Source organism: Chelonia mydas, chromosome 16 (assembly GCF_015237465.2).
Source record: "Chelonia mydas isolate rCheMyd1 chromosome 16, rCheMyd1.pri.v2, whole genome shotgun sequence".
NCBI lineage: Eukaryota > Metazoa > Chordata > Testudines > Cheloniidae > Chelonia > Chelonia mydas.
The window spans coordinates 21,581,756-21,603,154 of record NC_057857.1 but is presented as its reverse complement, the minus strand read 5'-3'; the positions used below and the strand labels follow the sequence as shown (position 1 = coordinate 21,603,154).

Sequence of the window (21,399 nt, the reverse complement as noted above, 5' to 3'; positions counted from 1 at the left end):
TGAGCTAAAAGCAGTTAAGTTAAAATTTATGGCTTTGGAGTCTTTTCTATAAACCAGCTATTACCAGTAAATTGATGCCAAATTGAGTGTAGGGTTCATCAGAAGATTCTGTTTAAGTTGGCAACGCAGTGAACTTGTAATTCTGATGGATAGTTCTAATATTCCTGTGCCATTCCTACTGCTAGATTTCATCAGCTTCCTAGTATAAAATTGGCAAGCTACATGAAATGGCAAAGGCTGAATGTTGAGACTGCGCAATGTAAAACCAAGTTAAAAAGTGCCAATGTTATTTAAAACAGGGAGCCCTGAATCGTCCAGTCTTCTTTCAACTGGAACCACTGACTGCATTTCAAGCATTTCTGTGTACTGCTTTATATCTGGACTAGCAGATTTCTTAAAATGGGGCACATTTTCACTGACTGTGTTTTGCTATGGTTGGTTGTTGGACTAAAAATAGTTAAGATAGTGTGGACAAGAACTCTCAAACCAAATGTTCCTGTGTACACTGTTAATATATGGTAGTCTTACTTTTCTTATGACCTTTTTTTTTTTAAACGTCTGTTTAAAGCTATGCAAGAAGAGGCTCTGAAACTTGTGTTACTGGCACTTGAAGATGGCTCTGCACTCTCAAGAAAAGTTTTGGTACTTTTTGTTGTGCAAAGACTAGAACCAAGATTTCCTCAGGCATCAAAAACAAGCATTGGTCATGTTGTGCAACTACTGTATCGAGCATCATGCTTTAAGGTAAAAGATTGGATAATTTAAAATGAAAACTTGCTTTTAATTTTTTGCAACTTAATACCAGTTTTATTTGTTTTAAACTTTTTGATACATAAGCAATGTTTAGCATATAGTTCTGAGGAACCAATATGGCATGAATATCTTTCACCTGCAACATGCTACTCAAATTCAGATCTTACCCATTCTAAAGATACAGTGAAGCATCAAGAAGTGATCTAAAACCAATTAATCATTTAATCCCACTAACTGTAGCCTCTGCGTACACAGAGATGGTGAGCCTCCCCCCAGCAAGCAGGAGGCTCGGGGAGCAGCTCCAAGGCAGAGGGCAGGGGCAGCATATGTCAGTGGGGGGAGGGACAGCTGAACTGCAGGCAATTGATAGCCTGCTGGGCGGCTGCTGCACAGGGAACTTAGGGGAGCTGATGGGGGGCTGCTGGTCCACCCTGGTTCCAAGCCCCCACCAGCTTGCTGCAATGGGCTGCTCTTCTGCAAGCAGTGGACAAAGCAGGCGGCTGCCAGATGATGTTATAAGGGAGCATTGCACAACTTTAAACGAGCATGTTCCCTAATTGATCAGCAATGTAACAATGAAACAACATTAACCGGGGCAACTTTAAGTGAGGATTTACTGTATGTGTATCACATCTTTACTTTGCATGTTTATAAAAAGAAAATTAGCGCTATACATGAGTTAAAGGACTAGGAGCCAGGACTTGTGGGTTCTATTCTTGTCTGTGTCACTGCTGCAATTAGTGACCTTGAGCCAAGATATTTTGCTTCACTGTGTCTCAGTTTGCCCATCAATAAAATGGCATAATACTGACTATGCCAAAGGTGTGTTTATAAGGTTTAATACGTATATAAAGTAAATTGTGATTCTGCGATGAAAGGTGTATGTAGCCAGGTATTTTTGTTAAAACTGGTACTAATTGTCTTTCTGTAAAGTATACTAGAGTGCTGGGCAACTTTTTGATCATCCTTCCCCCCCCACCCCCCCTCATTTACCAATTAAATTCTGAACATTTGCTATCTCTCTTTGTGTTTTAACATTGGGTATATCGAAATGATAGTGGAACTGAAGGTCTAATCCTATAGCTGTATATCCTGCCAACCACATCATATCTTCAGACTTAAGCAAATCCAATTTCTGACTTAGCTGAAGTGATTTGACTTGATGTCATGTCCTCATAGTGACTATCTATACAACACTGGATTATCTGGCTAGCCCACAGTAATGCTAGTACTCTGCAGCGGGATGAATTTTTGGAAGAACTTAGTGTTGATTCTATATACCAGGGGTTCTCAACCTTTTTCTTTCTGAGGCCCGCCCAACATGCTATAAAATCTCCATGGCCCACCTCGGCCACAGTAACTGGTTTTCTGCATATAAAAGCTAGGTCCGGCCTTATGGGGTAGCAAACAGGGCAGTTGCCTGGAGCTGCATGCCACAGGGGCCTCCGCGAAGCTACATTGCACAGGCTTCAGCTTCAGCCCCATGCGGTGGGGCTTCGGCTTTCTGCCCTGGGCCCCAGTGAGTCTAATGCTGACCCTGCTTGGAGGACCCCCTGAAACTGTTCCCAGCCTGCCAGGGGGCCCCGGACCCCTGGTTGAGAACCACTGCTATATACCATGGCGCACTTGTTTATACATCTGATGGACTCTGCTGTAATTAAAGAAAAATGAAGTTTTTAAGCATTGTTGAATTCTTGTTTTTTAGGTCACCAAAAGGGATGAAGATTCTTCTCTGATGCAGCTTAAAGAGGAATTTCGGAGTTATGAGGCTTTGCGAAGGGAACATGATGCCCAAATTGTCCACATTGCCATGGAAGCGGGACTTCGAATATCACCAGAACAATGGTCTTCCCTCCTTTATGGCGACTTGGCACATAAGTCACACATGCAATCCATTATTGACAAGGTTTGTCAATGGGGTAGATTTAGTATCCTTTTCTTGTTAGATTTAACAGTTAAATGGTATAATACTGAAGCAGTTTTTAAACTATTATAACCTCTAATTTTAACTACGTTTTAACATGACTAGAGAGTAGGATGGCTGTTTTTTTGTACGTAATCTTTATGTACAAAGCCCTTTCAGAATTTAGTGTTTACAAAGGTCACAGAGAAGCAGTGCAAAAAATCACTTTTTCTAGTTTTGTGTCTTATGATGAAGCTTCATAGGGCAGATTCTGAGCTGAGAATTGCAATCTCTCACCACTGATAATCACCATATGCAATCTGAAGACACCGCCTGTCTCATTTTGGAGCTCATCTCTCTTGAAAGAAAATGAGAATGCTTTTTCTGTTAAAATGTCCAGTTTATAGAATGAAGAGCATTAATGTCACTTTTATTTTCAGCTCCAGTCTCCAGAATCATTTGCAAAAAGTGTACAGGAGTTGACAATTGTCTTGCAACGTACAGGTGATCCAGCAAACTTAAACAGACTTAGGCCTCATTTAGAGCTTCTGGCAAACATAGATCCTAATCCAGGTATGTGAATGGTGCTAATAAATGTAAATTTTTTCCCTTTCCTTTTTAATGGAAAATATAACTCTGCTGGTAACAAATTCTGTTTCTGCTCTAAACAGTTCCCATCAATTGATGTTTTTAACCTGCTGTTGAAGATTTTCCTCTTAATCCTTGTACTGGATGTTTCTGGTGTAATGTAAAAGTTGTCTCATTTAAGATGATGATATTGGAATTATTGTTAAAACGTGCTTTCAATTTGTCAATTGTAGATGCAGCTTCTCCAACATGGGAGCAGCTGGAAAATGCAATGGTGGCAGTGAAGACTGTGGTACATGGGCTAGTGGACTTTATTCAGAACTATAGTCGAAAAGGTCATGAAACACCACAGGTGACTATATTTAATTACCACCTGTATTTCTGAGTGTTCTGTGACGCTTTAACAAAAGGGCTTAACTTATTTTGCAAAATTAATGTTGATGTAAAACATTTGTAGCCTACTCAGGCTTTCCACTGCCATGAAATAAAGTAGGATTAATATCCCAGGCCCATGTTCCCTGAGCAGGGAGTATCTAATGCAATTCACCAAGATCCCTTCTGGCCAATTAAAAATAAACATTGGATTGGATTCTCTATGGTATTAATCGATCTTCCTTTTGTAGGAAAAATGGTATCTATTTATTAATACAATACTTTAAGGATGGACTTGGGTAGAACCCCTAGGGTTCTAAAAAGAATGTATTAGGACCTCTCCTGATTGACTGACTGGCAAATTAAAACAAGCCATACTTATGTGATGTCAGCTTAGAGTAGACTCCCTGCACATGATGTCTGTAGTTAGTAAAGTATGACCACAAGGAACACTTGATTTAAATCTTAGTGAATTGTATCTGTTACGTGTAATATAAAGCTATACTGGGACTATTTTAACCTTTCAGACTCCAGTGGTGCCACATTAGTTAGCTCAATACTTGCTCACTGAGGTTTCTTGTCTTGCTTAATCAAGACAATTGTTGTTCTGGTATCTTTTTAAACAAATGAAGAAAAAACATACAAGAAATATTAAAATTATAAGAACTCCTCAGTCAGGGTGTCCACTGTACATAGGTGATATAATTTACTTGTAATGGGCTCATTATGCAATCGTTTTATAAATGTATCTTTTTAGCCCAATTGGTTATGTTCCATCCATTTTTATACATGTATACAAAATACCAAAACTTTGAAGTTAATTGTTTAAATAACAGAGAAGAGCAAGAATAAGTTTTTAAAATGTTAGTTTAAGGGATAATACGTTACAAAAGAACCCTAGACCATCAGCATATAGGACCATCAGCATGCAGATCCTCCTGTATCCCTTCTATGATCTGAATGTCCATACTCTGTTCCTTCTGCAACCACCCAAACTAAGCACATAGCATCTTAAGTAATTGCCATCCATTCAAGACTCTCCCCTCCATATAAAACTATACTGTGAGCCAGGATCAAGGATATCTGTATAACCCAATCATAAGAACCTATTTCGCATAAATCACACAAAAGGACCTTTGTATATAAGTTACACAAATAGCTGCCAAATCTTAACAAGATAGACCATAAGTGCTGATCGTGGCCTTTTTGCATTTCATCATTTTCTAACTTAAACTTTACCATTCTTCCAGATTTACATTCTTTCCCACCCTGACGTCTGGCAATTATTCTGTCTGTGCTACGTAAAAAAATGTGAATTGATTGTTTCTCAACCTTACTTAATGCTAGATTCCCTGGACAGATGGAAAAAAAGAGGGAAAATAGTGCAGCTCATTTGACTAAAGAGCATAATAAACTTTTCTCAGAACATTTTGCTTTCTGACACTAAGATAAATGTATCCATCAATTTCCTTTCTAGTGACACTTTTAACACTGGAGCCAAGGACACTCCTTCCTCTATCATACATCCAGTGTGACCTGTGAGAAAGCTGACATTAGGGGTCTTTTCTTTCCTTCTTTCTAATCATTGGTTCGCAATCAATGCTGGAAACATGTACTGGTCCACCAGTGCGTTCTTCAGTATATTAAGATCTACAGATCTGACCATGAGTCTTTTGCCTGCTTTCAGGCTACAGCTCGGAGCTGTGAATTGCTGGTTCAGGGATTTGCCCCTCCTAGTGAAGAGCTGGCCAGTTTATTCGATGGAAGGATTGATCTCACTGCTGTTGAGTTTAAGGATTGTTGGATCTAAAACTTTTCAAAACTAAAATGAAACCTAATATCTGTTGCAACTGGGCTTAAATTTGGCTGGATCTGTCAAACTTTGGGGTTGGCTTTTAGGACTGAGCACTTAATTATTTGTTTGTCTTCGTTCCTGAGGCTTTGAGCATCACACTTTGTGGCATACCTTTTGCAGCTTTTCTTTGATCCCAGCATAACAGACATACAGACAGAGGAGCCTAAGGTGAAATTCTGCTTGTCCTGCATCTCTTCCCCCATCAGAGTGTATACATAGTGAACTCTGCTAACTTTGTGGCCAAGGTAGGCCCCCAATACAGGAAAGGATCTCCTAGGTTGTCTTCCTCTGGACCAGGAGAGAATCAGGGCTGCAGAATCAAGGAGGTGGCGAGTGATGCGCTCCTTCGCACAAGGCGGGAAATAAGAGAAGCAGGATGGTTTCTCTGAGCCAAAAATCACTACTGCCAAACTTCTTGAGAGTGCCTTGTAAGCTACTGCTCCATCTTCTCCATCTCCCGCTGCAAAGATGGGGAAGGAGGACTGAGATAAATGGCATGGTGGAAAGAGGTTTCTCCAATGAGCCTGCCTTGGGATCCAGTGCTGATGACAGTGGTTCCAACAGTGGGTGCCCTCCATTTCAGTGGCCAGTGCAGGGCCACAGAAAACAAACAAAAGATCTAGTTGACAAGATTACATTGAGCACTTAACTTTTTATGCCTTACTTACAGGCATTAGCGAGCCCCCTTTTTTTATGGGGACCTCTCACCTGGGCTTCTCTCATCCAACGAGTTCCTGGCATTTGGGGTATACAGAGGTCCCCCACTGGCAACCATATGGCTGGCTGGTATGCACATCCTCTCCTCCAAGACTTGTTTCTAACTGCACTGACAAGGGGATCAAAGGAACACAGAGCAAACCAAAGGGAAAATCCTTGAAGGAGATCTACACCTCTGGCTCCCCAGGACATTACTTAGCCCTGCTTCAGATATCCTTATCTCATATGGACAAAAGCTGTAAAACAAAAACCAAAGAGGGATCTGATCTTCACTGCCTCCCCAAGAGGCTGCACACCCAGAATGAACCCTGTTGTTTTTAAGTTCAGAGTCAGAATCTTTCAGTGTCTTTCAGACTCTAGTTAAAGTTTCTGTAGGGTGCAGGCTCCCTGTCCAAAGCACTCATCTAGAAATAAAATGGCAAAGAAAAGTTATTATGAAGAGGGCTGAGTCTTCTTCATGGGAAGAAGTTCAGCTCTCCAGGTCAGAACTGATGAGACAAATAGGGAAATATAAGAAAGACTCTTCTTTTGGGAATACTTGAAGACCAACTAAGGCAAATAACTGCTGCCTGGGACCTTCCTACAGAGGAGCCTTCTATTTTAAAAGAAGTGGAAAAAAGACAGGCAGCAAAGTGAAAAGAATGAGAGGGCCCGAAAAAACCCAGGCTCTGTGGCATGGTGGATAGTGCTGCGGACTTCTAATAATAAGTGTTGTGGGTTTGTATCCAACTAGTTACCAACAGACAGGTAAGTGGATTCCTGTCGAAGAAGGGCATTATAAAGCAGCTTCAGCAACACTATGGGCCTCCGCAGCATCCACCCCCTCCACTTGAGTAATTGTACCATGGGTAGACATGTCCAGCTTCCTCTCAGGGAAAGTCAAAAAGCCATGGGGGCTATCAGCAAACATTCAGAAGATATCCCTGGCTTCATTGTTTATCTTGGATGCCTCTTTCAGTGGTTTTCATTTCTCAGGTAGGGTCAGCAACACAGGCATGTTCTTGAAAAGCAGACACCCAAGCAAAGCAACTCCTGTCAACATCACTATGTGCTGGAGAAAAACTTAGGGAGCACTGATGGACAGAGGTAGTGGCTGAGACCAAGGGTGGGGAACAGAAGGAAACTCTTCCATCTGCAAGGCAGTGTGGATGGAGTAAAAGCCCAACTGTATGGTCCGTCCTCCCAAGGCCATTCTGTGAGCAGGTACAACTAAAAAAATCAGTAAAGGAAGGTGTAAAAATAAATTTAAAAAACCCCTACTCTTTCCTGTCGCATGACCCCGGCACATCCATTCAGAAACAATCTGATTGGTAGCAGACTCTTCTCCTTTACACACACATGTCTACCTGTCACACTGGGCAAATAGGTGTTGGACACACACACTCAGTAGAACTAAACAGAATATCAGACACAGATTTGTTTTATTCTCAGTATTAACTGTTGATATATGCATTATATATGATGTAAGGATAGGATTTTCAAAGCCAGCTAAGAGAGATGGATCCCAAAATCTCCACCTAAAAATATGTATATGAGGGATAGGATTTAGTTCTTATCCCTATCTCCTTCAGTTTTGGGGTGATAAAGGCAGTTCTTAACTCATGGGAGGCATTCCTTTTCATCTGAGAATTGGTTGGAAGGATGTTAATTGAGTAGTTCTCTTGCTGCCCTCTGGATTGGAGAGTAACAGAAACCTACTATGTGATCAGCCTGCAGGAATTTTACCCTGGTATTATGAGGTAGACAATACAAATCTGTCATAGTTTTGCTTTAAAACAACTGAACACAAATATGTTCCTTTAGAGCTTTCCTCTGTTCCAGTGGTTCCCAAACTGGGGGCTGCGACCCTTCGGGGTGAGGGGGAGGCAGAGGTGTTGCGAGAGCCCTGGTTATATTGCATTAAAATTAAACTGAAAATTTAATTTAAAAACATTTTTAATTTATAAGGGGGGCAGGGTTACACTCAGTCTTGCTGTGTAAAAGGGGTCCCCAATACAAAAATTTTGAGAACCTCTGCTATATTCCTGTTGATTATGACCCCTAAAATAAGAAGGGGTATTTTCCTGAACTGAAACTTTCACGGGGGGGCACTCAAAATTCAGATGTATGATTCCGAGGAGGTTGGGGTTGAGGTGTTGCTCAGGATTATGAGGGCTTAATGATCCTGAAAGACATGGCATCTTGTAATTAGTACCTGACAAATTCATGATTGTGAGCAAAATTTTCTGAACGCAGTACACAGCAGAGTTAGCCACAATGAGCTCAATGTGACAAAAGGGTATTCGTAATGTCAGTGAAAAACTTCCTTATCTAAAGGGGTGATTGAGAAAGAAAAATGTCAACATTTGCATGTCTGTATTTATATATTTTTTTAAAACTACTCATATTTAAACCTGTATTGGATCTTAAGTGGGATTTTTTTTTTGTATTTTTAAGCCGCAGCCAAATAGCAAATATAAAACGAGTATGTGCCGAGATCTGCGCCAGCAAGGGGGATGTCCACGAGGAACTAACTGTACATTTGCTCACTCTCAGGAAGAGCTTGAAAAGTAAGTCTGGGGATGGTGTCGTTCTTTCCATCAAATCAAGGCAGCTTTCATTAAATCTTGAAAGTAGCTTCCTTTTTGTGTGAATTCATTTCTAGGGATCCTTGAATTGCAAGAGAACTGTTTGTGCAAATTAGACCTGTTAAAAATAGCATCTATAAATAAATTGCCAGAATTCCCCTTTACTTAACTCTCAGAATATAGCAGAATCAAAATTTTCTGCACAAAATTATTGACTCTGGGCCTGGCACCTTAAGAGATCTGCAATGGCGCAAACTGAGGAATAGTACCCATTAATCAGCAGTTCTTTATTCCTGACTCAATTTACCAAATATCTCATGTATAACTTCATAAAGCTATTTCCACCCACACCCATCTCCAAATTAACAACTCAGATGCCTCTCAGAGGCTGAGTTGGTTTTTTTACTGTAGAGTGAAATGTCTGATGATCTACTTGTTTCTTCAAACTAGTGCTCATGGTTTAAGTTAAATTGTGAAGTGCTGTTAATGATATCCCGCTTATCCCTTCTGTCATGTCAGTTTTACAAATGCATTAGACTGCACAATGTAAACTCCTTTATCAGATTTGTCTTTGTAAATATAGGTATCGTTTGAGGAACAAAAAGATCAGCGCGACTGTGAGAACATTCCCTCTCCTAAATAAAGTCGGTGTCAACAGCACTGTCTCAACCACAGCAGGAAATGTAATCTCTGTCATAGGAAGCACTGAAACAACAGGAAAGATGGTGCCGAGTTCCAATGGGATTGCAAATCTGGAAAGTGGAGTTCCCCAATTGATTCCTCGCTGCGCTGAAACCTCCTTAAGAGTTCTGGAGAATGTCAAGAAGGGGGGAAAGTCTGGAGCCAGTGGTCAAAATGCCTCTGGGTCTCCTACAGAATCGCTATCTGAAAAGTATGTATTGCAATGGGCTAAAAGAATTGGGATCAAATATTCTAATGTCCACATTTTGCATTTTTCCTATTCTTGCAAGCAGAAGAGAGGTGATAAAGGTCTGAATTATGTTCATGAGTAGTTTCTGTTTTAGTCTTTGCTACTGAGTGAGTTATAGATACTGAACTCCGGTTCTGTTTTATGCTCTCCACATCTTGAAGGGCATATGTTTTTCTTTTCCTCGTGACTGAAGTAGCCAGTTGCCCTTTAAAGGGTAATATATAAGCCATGCATTTCAGAAAATCTGCTGTAGCTCATGTGCAAGCCTAATAGAAGACTTTCCAAAGGGCACAACAGTGCATTCTAGCTATTGAAGTCCAGAGTTGAGCTTGAAGAGGGAATAGCCTCTTCTTTGTGAGGTGTTAGCAGATGATGTATCCAAGTAATGTGTCAGGTAGGAGGAAAAGGGGAGATGCACTGGAAATGCTCCTTGGGTGTGTAGCAATGCAAGGTCTGATTTTAGCATTGGAGATGTAATTTTGTTACTCAGAAGGTCAACCCGAGTTGTGTCAGTGCTTTAATTTTTAAATCTCATATAGAATGGCTAAATTGGTACAGCTCTCCACATCTGCTCTCTTCCCGTTTCCTGCACAGTATCTAATCTGTCATTGGGGTTATTCAGTTTAAAAACAATTTGCATCCATAATTTATTTCTTTATTGTAGAGTTGTATAGTATAGTCATTGCATTTCCAGTTATCAAAAATATTATTTTGTAGTCCTGGAGGTTTTCCAGGTATCACACCTTTTTAAAACTGTTTGGGTATTGTCCAAACAGCACTGGACCTCAGACCAGCTTTTTAATACCTATCTGTTGTTTCCAGAACATGCTTTCAGTACTGGTATCTGAGCTCTAGGTACAAACTAAAAGGTTTAGATCAGCTTATGAGTGCATGATGATCTCTTGAAGATAGTCTGCTTTTTAATAATAGCATCAATGTTGTATTTAAAAAATAATTGAAGTCTTCAGAAATACCAGTGGAGATAATGAGGAATTTGGGCTATGTCATACTGGAGTGTTTTGTGTTTGAGTTAGAAATGACGAAAGATGAATACAAGTAATAAGTAGTAAATGCAAATCCATTTGATTTCTTTGCAATTCTTTTCAGTAAAATTTGCTCTCCACCCAAGACTCCTGTAAGCCAGGCAGCAGCTACCTCAGCTGGTGGTCCTAATATTGGAACAGAGATGAATTCTCTGCCTCCAAAATCCAGCCCATTTGTAACCAGAGTACCTGTCTACCCTCCACATTCTGATAATGTTCAGTATTTTCAAGATCCTAGGACACAGTTGTCCTATGAAGTTCCACAGTACCCACAGACAGGTGAGTGACATGGTTGCTGAACCATAGGCAATCCTTTACTTTTGCCTGTATAAACTTGAATGGGTTTCAGTGTTTGTGCTTTCTAAATTTCTTCAAATCCCAATTGCACCAAGTTCATGTGGGGCTTATTTGCTGGGCCTCCTGGTTTCAGCAGAGCCCAATACCCAAGCTTTCGAACTCTGAATATTATGATTGAGTAAAGAGAGGGCCGCAGAATGCAGGAGCATTGCTACACTCTTTGCATTATTTCCATATTTAACTAGAGAGGTCTCCAAAATTCCTTAAAGGAAGTTCAGCAACATTTAAACCATGCCTACTTATTGGAGAGGGGACAGATGTGTTGAAGACTTGTGTTGTGGAGAAAAGTTGTTCGCTTTCCTTGTGTGAAACTCGTGAGGCTCCATCTTGTTTGCATCCTTCATGGAGCTGGCTTAGCAGACTCCTTTTATAGTGTCTTACTGAAAACACCACCCTTCCTCACCCCTCCATGTGTCCAGTTCTTTACTGCTCACCCACAATGAGAGCCAGTCTCTGCACTCCAGTGTGTATGGGTCTGACTTCTGTCTGTTTGCATCCATGGGCGGAATTTAGTTCAGGTTGTGCATTTCCCACTAGCATTTACAGACCTGAATAATTCAAGCTTTTCCCAAATCTTTTCTTGCCATCAGTGTACACAGACAGTCCCAGTGTGCCTCTCATAGACTGCACAAATGTCTGTATGCCCTTGAGGAATGGTTTGTTTGAGTAGTCATCTAGGCAGAGACCTGGGAGGGAGACACTCTATGTACCAAGTGCCTCTGCATACTGTGCTTGGTATTTTGGGAAGCTAACAAGCACCATGTTAGATAGAAGAAAGAGGTTCCTATTAAGTGCAGCCAAGAAAACTGCTGTATCATTTGTTCTAACTTCAGGCAGGTCCCAGCTGTCGGGGTAGGGTATAGGAGGGGGAAATGATCTATTCTGCAATGTAAAAAATAAACCACTTGCCAGCTGATGGCTTAAAGACCCTCAGAATTCTTTAGACCCAAAATGTTGATATATAAACAGAGATGACAGACCTTTTTCTTTAAAAGTATCTATCTAACCTCATATATAAAAAATACACACACACACATATGTTAGGTTTGGAGAGGAAGTGCTAAATTGCCACCTGTTCTTGTAAAAGTGCTACCATATGGTGGAATATACCGCTCCTCTGCCCCCCTCCCAACAACGTCCGGTCCTGTGAACACACTGTACAGTGTTAGTACTGCCCCTGCAGACCCAGTTTTCAAACATGCAGTGCTCATCCACAGAGAAGTGATGGAGTTCACAGGGGACCTGTAGAAACAAGACACTTTACTCTGAAGTCAGTATCAAGTGCTACTTAAAATTTTAGAACTGTTTTAAAATTCTGATCCTATTGAGACCAAATTAAATATGCTTTTTTCCAATTTTCAAGGATACTACCCACCACCTCCAACAGTACCAGCTGGTGTGGCTCCCTGTGTTCCTCGCTTTGTGAGGTCCAGTAACGTTCCAGAATCCTCCCTCCCACCTGCTTCCGTGCCATATGCTGATCATTACAGTACATTTCCCCCTCGAGAGCGACTGAATTCTCCTTACCAACCTCCTCCTCCGCAACCGTATGGACCAGTTCCTCCCATCCCTTCTGGAATGTATGCTCCGGTGTATGACAGCAGGCGCATCTGGCGTCCACAGATATACCCAAGGGATGACATTATTAGGAGCAATTCTTTACCTCCAATGGATGTGATGCACTCATCTGTCTGTCAGACATCACTGCGCGAAAGATATAATTCGTTGGATGGGTATTACTCCATGGCTTGCCAACCTCCAAATGAGCAGAGGACTGTGCCTTTACCAAGGGTAGGTGAGAGTGGAAAAGAAAAGGATATGATTTACTTTAAAAGTCATGACCGAAATCATATTACCTAATTAGCCCAGAGCTCTTTTCTTGCCTTGGGTTACACTTGTCAAGCAGCAACCCCAAAACAAGTTATTTTTCAAACCATAATAGGCAGATCTTTGTCCTTTTGGGTAGGGCTATCTTAGACCCCTTTGCTCCTTTGCTTACAAACACACATCAGCTGAATTAATTACATACATCCTAGACGTTGCCTACTCCCATTTCTTTGAGTCACATTATTACATGACTCTATGCATTGAGGAAGACGCTTTGGATCCAAGATGCATCTCCCTCTGCCTAGGTCCTATAGTGACACCTAAAAATGGGACTCCAGTCCAAAGGATCCTGACCCAGGGATGTCAAATGTATGGTCTGCGGGCCAGATCTGGCCTGCTAAATGTATTTGTATAGCCCAGAGGATATAGTCAGATTGTTCAGAATCTCAGCTGTCTTTTTTTTTTTTTAAGTACATTTCTAGCCCTTGTGGTTGCAGAGAAAACCTTTAAAATGTAAACTTAATGTAATCAATACAGTAATGTTTGCTTGCATGTGCAGATGGCTTCTGACAATAACTTGGGGGTTTGAACTCTCCTGCCCCTATATTAATCTCATTGGAGTGTCAGCTCCAGTGATGACACTTCAGCTGGAACCTTAACTGTTTTATTGCAGAGCATTTTAGCATATGGACTGGGAAATAACAGGGAGTTAAACCCAAGGGGAGGTGGGAATTAGGAGTTGCTGCAGAGAGGGAAATCCAAAGGAAAGAATAAAGGAGATGCAGATACAGGAGGATGGAAAAGGAAGAAAAAACAAAGGGAAGAATTAGTGGTGGCGATACAAGGGAGCAGATTTTCACACTGAGTGATGCCGAGTATGACGATAATGTACTGAATAAAAAATACCTAAAAGTTGAGTTACGGTGTAATGGCCAGATTATCCCCTGGATCGCACTCTGAATCTCCCAGTGACATCAGTGGGAGATCACAGTGGGGATGAGGGGCAGATGGCTCCTAAATTTATAGCAGGGCCTACGAACCATAATTAAACATGGACTGAATTTGACACCATGCTGTACACGTTCCTTACCTTGTCTCCATTATTTTCTCTCCTGTATACAAGTATATGCCTTCCGACTGGTATTTGGTAAGGTAGCTGTGACTGTTCCTTGCTTATTCTTCCATGTGTTGGCAGCTATGAGAAACCTATAAATTACCTGCATGATCCTGCTGTGAATATTCATACATTGATGCCCTCCTCCCGTTATTTACTCTAGGAGCCTTGTGGTCACTTGAAGACCAGTTACGATGATCAGTTAAGACGGAAGCCAGAGCAATGGGCACAATACCACTCTCAAAAAACACCTCTTGTGTCCTCAACCCTTCCTATGGCAACACAATCTCCAACACCACCTTCTCCTCTCTTCAGTGTTGACTTCAGCACAGAGGTGAGAAACCAAAGAATTTCATGGTACTTTTGCTTCCTTTTTTTGCACTTAACAGGAGAGCTTTTCTATCTCACTCTTCTGTGATTCTATTAGATCAAGTTCATTCCCCTGCAAGTACAAGATATAATCTCCCTAATAAAGAAAATATTGGATATTAAGCTGATGTTACACTTGATCACTGAGAGAAGGCCAAAATTAAGTGAAGAATTGGTTTAACTTAAAGGCAGCTTAACTTTATAGCACAGTGTTAATTTATTGTTAAGACTCTTATACCATAGTATGGAAACTGGTGTAGAGTTTCACACAGATCTCCTATGCAGTTAGAGTAATAAATCATATCAACAGCATATCACAGATATCAATTGTAATTAACTGTGATTGGAGCCTCTTATGAACCTTCAGATTTCTGTGTAAAGCACAGTGGATACATTTTTTCCATTAGGAAGAACCCTTCCATTTTATTTTCTTGTTCTTAATGGCGCTATCACATGATGAGAAAGTTCATATGTGCCTGTAATCCCAAAGAATGCGCATACTGAAATGAAAAATGACAAGGCCCTTGTAAAAACATTTAACTGTGTGGTATGACAGTAGCAAAATGGAAGTGAGGCTTAGGAAGCAAGGCATAAGAACTGGCAGTGTGTCTTGGAGGAGAAAAACCCAATCTTGCATTCTCTTTTTCTATACACCTAAGAATGAAAATATTCAAAATAGATCTTGGCTAAAAAGCCCCTTTGTTGGTGTTTATTCTAAGTTATCGCAAATAGTTATTTTAAGGGTTACGTATTGTCACAGATCTGCCATCAAGTCCTGGTTATGGCCTTACTCAGGCTGGAGATTTCTGAGTTTTGTTCTACCAAGGTTTGCTTGATATAACTTTAGTACAGGAAAAATGCATTTCTTTCTCTTAAGTTTTCACTACCCTAGTGATTTGCCCCAAATACAGTCATTAAAGTGCGCTGGTGCCAACCCAAAGTGTCAGGAGGCAAAGCAACTATTTGTACAGGTGAAGCTTACTCTTGCTTGGAAGCAGTAAGCTTCTCAGGTTCAAAATGTGGCTTACAGTGGTTTGTGCTAAGGGTTGATGCAGATTTACCAGTGGTTGGCCGCTGATGGCAGAAATTGAGGCAAATCCCCAGCATGGACACGGCCTTAGACTACCTGCTTCATGTCTTGAAGCAGATTGATTTAATAGTTCACAGTAAGCAGTTTTTCCTGTATAAACACTTAAATACTAAATTCCCTTTGTTTCCTGTACCTTTTTTTTCTTCCTTTTCAATAGTTCTCGGAAAGTGTTAGTGACTTGAGTGGTACTAAATTTGAGGAAGACCATCTTTCACACTACTCACCCTGGTCCTGTGGTACTATTGGTTCCTGCATAAATGCCATCGACTCAGAGCCCAAGGATGTAATTGCCAATTCAAATGCTGTGTTAATGGTATGGCTGTTCTGTGCTCTGCCTGCTCACTCATGGGGTGGAAAGTGCTGCAAGTGTTTCCATTTGATTGCCAAACTTAATTTGATTGCCAGGCCTCGTGTAAATAAACTAAAATACTAAGTCTTGAGGTTAAACTGGTTCAGCTCATTTTAAACTGTTTGGAACAAACTTTTGCCGAGCGATGTCAACAAACTGTCCTCTTATCAATGAAAAAAATGCAGTGGTGTTTATAACATTCTTAGATTTAAGACAAACTACTTTAATACCAAATCAGTGTAAATAAAATTTACTGTTGGCCATAACATCTTCAGTAAATAATTTATAATTCAGGACTCCTATTCCTCAGACCTTTTTGTTACACTGAAGAGATGAATGGATGGACTACTATGAGGCTGTATAATAAGGATTTCCACTTCTGGTCAGGTTGCTTGCAAAACTGTGCACCTTCAGCTGTTTCTTCCTCCACTCATGGATAGCGCTTTCCATTTAAGAGATGTCTACAATAGTGTAATAGTGACAGGACAATCCTGTGTGGTGGATTTGACAGCCTAGCACAGGCCAATGTGTCAAGAGTTAGGCAGACATCTCCATTGGATTAATAGGATTCCAGCTAACTTTAAGAGAGGTTCTCAGAACTGCTTGGCCTTGAGCAAATTATTTTTTTTCTCTTTGGGGATCTGACCAGATTTTCTATTCCATCTTTCTCATTGTTTCAGATAATTTTTATTTTGAAGTGAGTGCCTTCAGCAATGTTAGCTCTACAGAGAAGATATGAAAAAGCTAAAACTTGCACCTCACACCATAGAACAGAGTATTCTGCATGAACTTTAATCATTTATTTCATTTGTGTAATTTCCCTTAAACATAGCTCTCGCTCTGCTAAAAGGCTTTTGGAATGTACGTATCCTCCTACAGTAAAAAAACAACAAAAAAACCCAATCATGAAACCTTGAAATATATGGAAATATAATTGAACGAAAATACAGCATAACCTTGTTTTATTGGATTGAAATTGGGTACACAAAATTAATTGAGGTTTGAATAAACTGGAGACTAAAACCTATTTAATGCACATCCAGGGAGATGACCTCATTTTGGATAAGTAAGGTCTCATATGTATATTGGGGATTACTGTCCTACTCTGGTATGATCAAGTAGCTGCCACTCGTGCATCCTGCACCATAAGAGTAATCATGTCTCAATTCTCTGCTACCTGTACCCCACCTTCCTCCAGTATTAGCAAGGATGTTGAGGGTGATACTGTGGAAATGGTATTTTACAGCAGCTGGGCTTCTTTTCTGAGAGGAAACGGTAAAGCTTTAAAAAAACAGAAGTGTGTTCTGTTCCACTGTTAATCACTGTCTGGTGCCAGCTGGCCACTAAATCACAATAGGTAAGAGTCATTATGTCCCTTCCCAGCTTGCTGGCTGGTCAGGTTGTGTGCTAATCACCTTGTGTAATAGTGGTTATTTAATGACTCCTGGCCTTTTGAATGACCCAACCAAATGTGTTGAGTTGCAAATCAGCCTCTTGTACCTTCTTGTCTCTCCTAAACGTATAGGATTTGGACAGTGGAGATGTTAAGAGGAGAGTTCATCTGTTTGAAACTCAAAGAAGGGCAAAGGAAGAAGATCCTATAATTCCCTTTAGTGATGGACCGATCATCTCCAAGTGGGGTGCAATCTCCAGATCATCCCGCACAGGTTATCACACAACAGATCCTATTCAGGCCACTGCTTCCCAAGGAAGTGCTACTAAGCCCATCAGTGTATCAGGTACAGTAAATGCTTCTTATTGCCAGCACCGCATAACACCACGCAGGCATTTAGATTACTGCAGTGGACAGTTAATAACTCTGTGTATATCCATATTCTCTTATTGAAACTGGGAAGACATTGAATTGTATCTTAATTTTTTATAGATTATGTCCCTTACGTCAATGCTGTTGATTCAAGATGGAGTTCCTGTGGCTCGGATTCTACTTCATCAGCACGCTATATAGAACGGTATGAACTTTCCCTAGTGGCATTTGTTCAGACTGTTGTTCTATAATTTACAGCTACTCTAAAAATCCCAGGCAGAAGGAAAAAAAAATCTAGAATATGAATTACCTAGTAATTTTAAACGTGGCAAGTGCTTTGGCTTTATGCAACATCAAGCATTGGAATTACCAATTCCAATAATTAAACTAGGGTAAATCTGATGTAGCTATTGTTAGCATCAGTGTGCTGAAGTGGACCGGTCGCAGAACTGGGAACCAGCGACTGAGCTGTAATCCCAATCCAGATATTGATTGCCATATGCGGCCTTCAGCAAGTCACTTAACTTCTCTGCCTCAGTTTCCCTCAGGGTGGATTTGATTTAAATCATCTTTTAAATCATTTAAATCACTAGTCAGGAAGACTTGATTTAATCATGGATTTCTACATAAAAGTGCATTCTTGTTGGTTTGTATAACCTTATACATATTCTTCACAACTCGGAAATAGATGTAGGTTTCATTTTTAGAAGATACACTCTATACATTTTTAAAGTGATTTATTTTGAAAACTTTTCAGGTTAGCTTTACAGCTATATCAGAAAATGAATGATTGTTTGCTTATTTCATTTACCAAAGGTAATTGAAGCAGATATTTATGAAGTCATTGGGAGTGAACTATCTCCAATTCAACAGGTTAATCATTAATATTTGGAGGATTTTCTTGCCATGCTGTATTAGGAGGAGAACATCACCAGACAGACATTTAAATTGTTTTATTTAACTAAAACAACAACATTACATATTCTGGGTTTTTTTCTTCAACAGGAAACGTATAATATTTTAACAAAACAAGCATATGAATTTTTGAATTTAGTTAAACATTCAAGTTTTTTGAAATCAGGTTTGTTTTTCTTAAATTTTTTAACTAAAATAGTTAAATGAAATATTTTTTTAAAAAACACAAAAATAAATCGACTCTGTCAGCCAGGTCAACATGAGAAACTTAAAATATTGGCTTCTGCAGCTAACTCAGTCGTCTTCACCTTCATTTTCCTATTTGTTCATAATCTGGAAAAGAAAAACAACCTTCCCTGCTTTTTCAGGTCCCAAATGATTTCTCAATTTGGAATGAATTAGTGCAAAGGAAGAAAATATTCTTGTGTCCCTAATCCATGAACTATTGGAACTCATTTACAAAACTTTTCTTGAACATTACATGAATATATTGTCTTATACTATAGAATTAGAATTTATAATCCCTATTCCATGATGAGATACCTTTGAGCTACAATGTATCTTAATTAAAACTATCTTTATATAGGTTTTTTCCTCAAAAAGCATTTTATCAAAAAAATCCGATTTAAATAAAAAAAAATCTGATTTTTTTTTAAAAATCATTTATTTTACCCACCCTGGTTTCCCTATATGTAAAATGAAGGAACTTGCCTACCTCACAGGGGTGTTGTGAGGACTGACTAGGTAATGTTTGTAAAGTGCTAAGTATTATTTCATACACACCACTTTTATCCAGATGCCTAAGCTGTTTAGAGCTAAATTGCAAAGAATTGCAAATTGAGGGGTCATTGAGAAAACAATTCATTCTTTTATCACTGTCTATGACAATAACAGCTGCTTTTTTCTTTAAAGGGAAAGATTCATAGTTACTGATTTATCTGCTCACAGAAAGCATTCTAGTACTGGAGATCTACTGAGCATTGAACTACAACAAGTAAGATGATGTACCATTATTACAACTTTATATAATATAGTGTTTTTCATACAAACTATCTCAAAATGCTTTGCAGAATTTAATTGTACAATTACCAAAGTGACTGATAGGAATGAGAAAGCTAGAACGTGTTCCTATTAACACTTAACACCAGGTTTGGTGCTTATTAACCTGAGCAGTCCCATTTATTTGAATAGCATTGCTCATGGCAGAAAGTGTCTTGTCTGTTAAGTATTGGTATTTGCAGGATCCAGCCCTGGGATTGGGGAAGAAATTTTTTCCCTGATATGTATTCTCAGAATACACTGCATACAAATATATAATTGCCTGTTTAGAGAGAGCTGTTCTTTGTGTGGGGAGGTTTGTTTTGCAGTCTAACAATACAAAGTTTAAATGTAGTTGAGTAACTATTATGTTTTTTCCCCCCCCACACAGGCCAAAAGTAATTCATTGTTACTTCAGAGAGAGGCTAATGCACTAGCCATGCAACAGAAGTGGAATTCCCTAGATGAAGGCAGTCGCCTTACCTTAAATCTTTTAAGCAAGGAAATTGATTTGAGGAATGGTGAGGTAAAGAAAAGGATGATTGGGATGTATCAGATCACTGAGGTTTTTGGGTATATATTTGGAAGTGTGACATTTAAAAATACTTATAACCTGCTCTTTTGGGTTAGTTACTGCTGCTGCACACGGTTCAGTGTCTGAGAGCAAGCAGATGCATTTGCTGTACTGCTTCTCAGTCCCGAGGTGGCTTGATCATGGAGGGACTCCACAGAAATGAGTTCTGTTTTATTACACCCTTATGGATTGCTGGGCAGGGGTAGATACACTTAACTGGAAGTATACTTAAACATGGAAGATGGAAAGAGTCCATATTCATCAGTTCTCCCCCCAGCTATTTACATTATGTCAAGAAAGCGATCTCTATACTCTGCTCCAGTTGTAGGTGATACAAAGCTAAAACCTCTGCTAGTGTGCTCTGAAAAAAGATTGCTTTCCAACACCAACTTACTTTACACTACTCTGCAAGTAAGCAGGAAGTATCTAATCTTTTCTGTACCCAAAACACCATTGGTATCCAATTAGCTGTCCATTTCTTATTCCCCCCCTCTAGCCCCTCTTATCCCAGGAATGTGGATTATATTGTTTTCCATTTTCACTTGAATCCTTGAGGATTGTATACAGAAAGTGAAAAGTCTCTTGTATTTGCAGACTGACTATATTGAAGACTGTGCAGACACAAAGCCAGATCGGGACATTGAATTAGAGCTTTCAGCCCTTGATACTGATGAACCTGATGGGCAGGGTGAACAAATAGAGGTATGTACAAGAACTGCAGGTTTGAAGAGGTCATGGAATTCTTTGATTAGTTGTTCAGCTGTTTCTAGAAACTTTCTTGTAAAATCAATCATTTATTCATGTTTATAGTGGAAAACCTTTAAAATAAAAAGGTAGGTTTTATATGGACCTCTGAATCTTCTTTGGCACCATTTTAATATAGAACTTGGGCTGCTTTTGTGCTAGTCCCAGTCATCTCAGGTTGTCAGTGTTGCTCTAATTGCAAAAGTTTTTTAAACTTTTTTTTTTCTCTTAAATACAAAATAGCATTAGTAATTTTCTCCAATTTACAAAATGGAAACCAAAAGTATTTTAATAATGTAAAGTCTATTACAGTATGGTTACTTAAACAAAACTTTTAAATCCCCTCATTTCTAATACTAAATTCATTAAAAAATTGTCCTTGCTCTTTATATTCCTGTTGTTGCCAGTGCCTCTGTCTTTTATATTTTGCTTCTATTAATAGTCTGCATTCAGTTCCTTAAACATTATTTCTTTCACCTTCATTGTGCGGTCATAAAGTGTTTGGATCTTGTTTCATACCACACAAAA

General features: G+C 39.6%; 1 protein-coding gene and 1 non-coding gene across 12 annotated transcripts in view; both read left to right on the top strand.

Annotated features, from left to right (window-relative positions):
- Positions 1-21,399, top strand: part of RC3H2 (ring finger and CCCH-type domains 2) — a 38,771-nt gene that overhangs the window by 10,813 nt on the left and 6,559 nt on the right. For 10 of the 11 annotated variants that reach the window (XR_005222553.2, XM_037879884.2, XM_043530755.1 and 7 more), the window contains 15 exons: positions 569-744; positions 2,459-2,659; positions 3,097-3,229; positions 3,478-3,596; positions 8,625-8,737; positions 9,339-9,647; positions 10,794-11,008; positions 12,450-12,877; positions 14,191-14,361; positions 15,644-15,799; positions 17,361-17,574; positions 17,721-17,805; positions 19,428-19,509; positions 19,945-20,079; positions 20,722-20,829. Coding sequence is in view for 10 of the 11 variants with exons in the window: in XM_037879884.2 (XP_037735812.1) it covers positions 569-744; positions 2,459-2,659; positions 3,097-3,229; positions 3,478-3,596; positions 8,625-8,737; positions 9,339-9,647; positions 10,794-11,008; positions 12,450-12,877; positions 14,191-14,361; positions 15,644-15,799; positions 17,361-17,574; positions 17,721-17,805; positions 19,428-19,509; positions 19,945-20,079; positions 20,722-20,829 (2,645 nt within the window). In the remaining variant the exon portion in view is untranslated. The remainder of the gene's footprint in view (positions 1-568; positions 745-2,458; positions 2,660-3,096; positions 3,230-3,477; positions 3,597-8,624; positions 8,738-9,338; positions 9,648-10,793; positions 11,009-12,449; positions 12,878-14,190; positions 14,362-15,643; positions 15,800-17,360; positions 17,575-17,720; positions 17,806-19,427; positions 19,510-19,944; positions 20,080-20,721; positions 20,830-21,399) is intronic. The other variant, XM_043530753.1, reaches the window with a different exon arrangement.
- On the top strand, positions 2,884-2,991 carry LOC114019763. Its single transcript, XR_003564766.2, has one exon. It is a non-coding gene; the product is annotated as a small nucleolar RNA SNORD90 (small nucleolar RNA).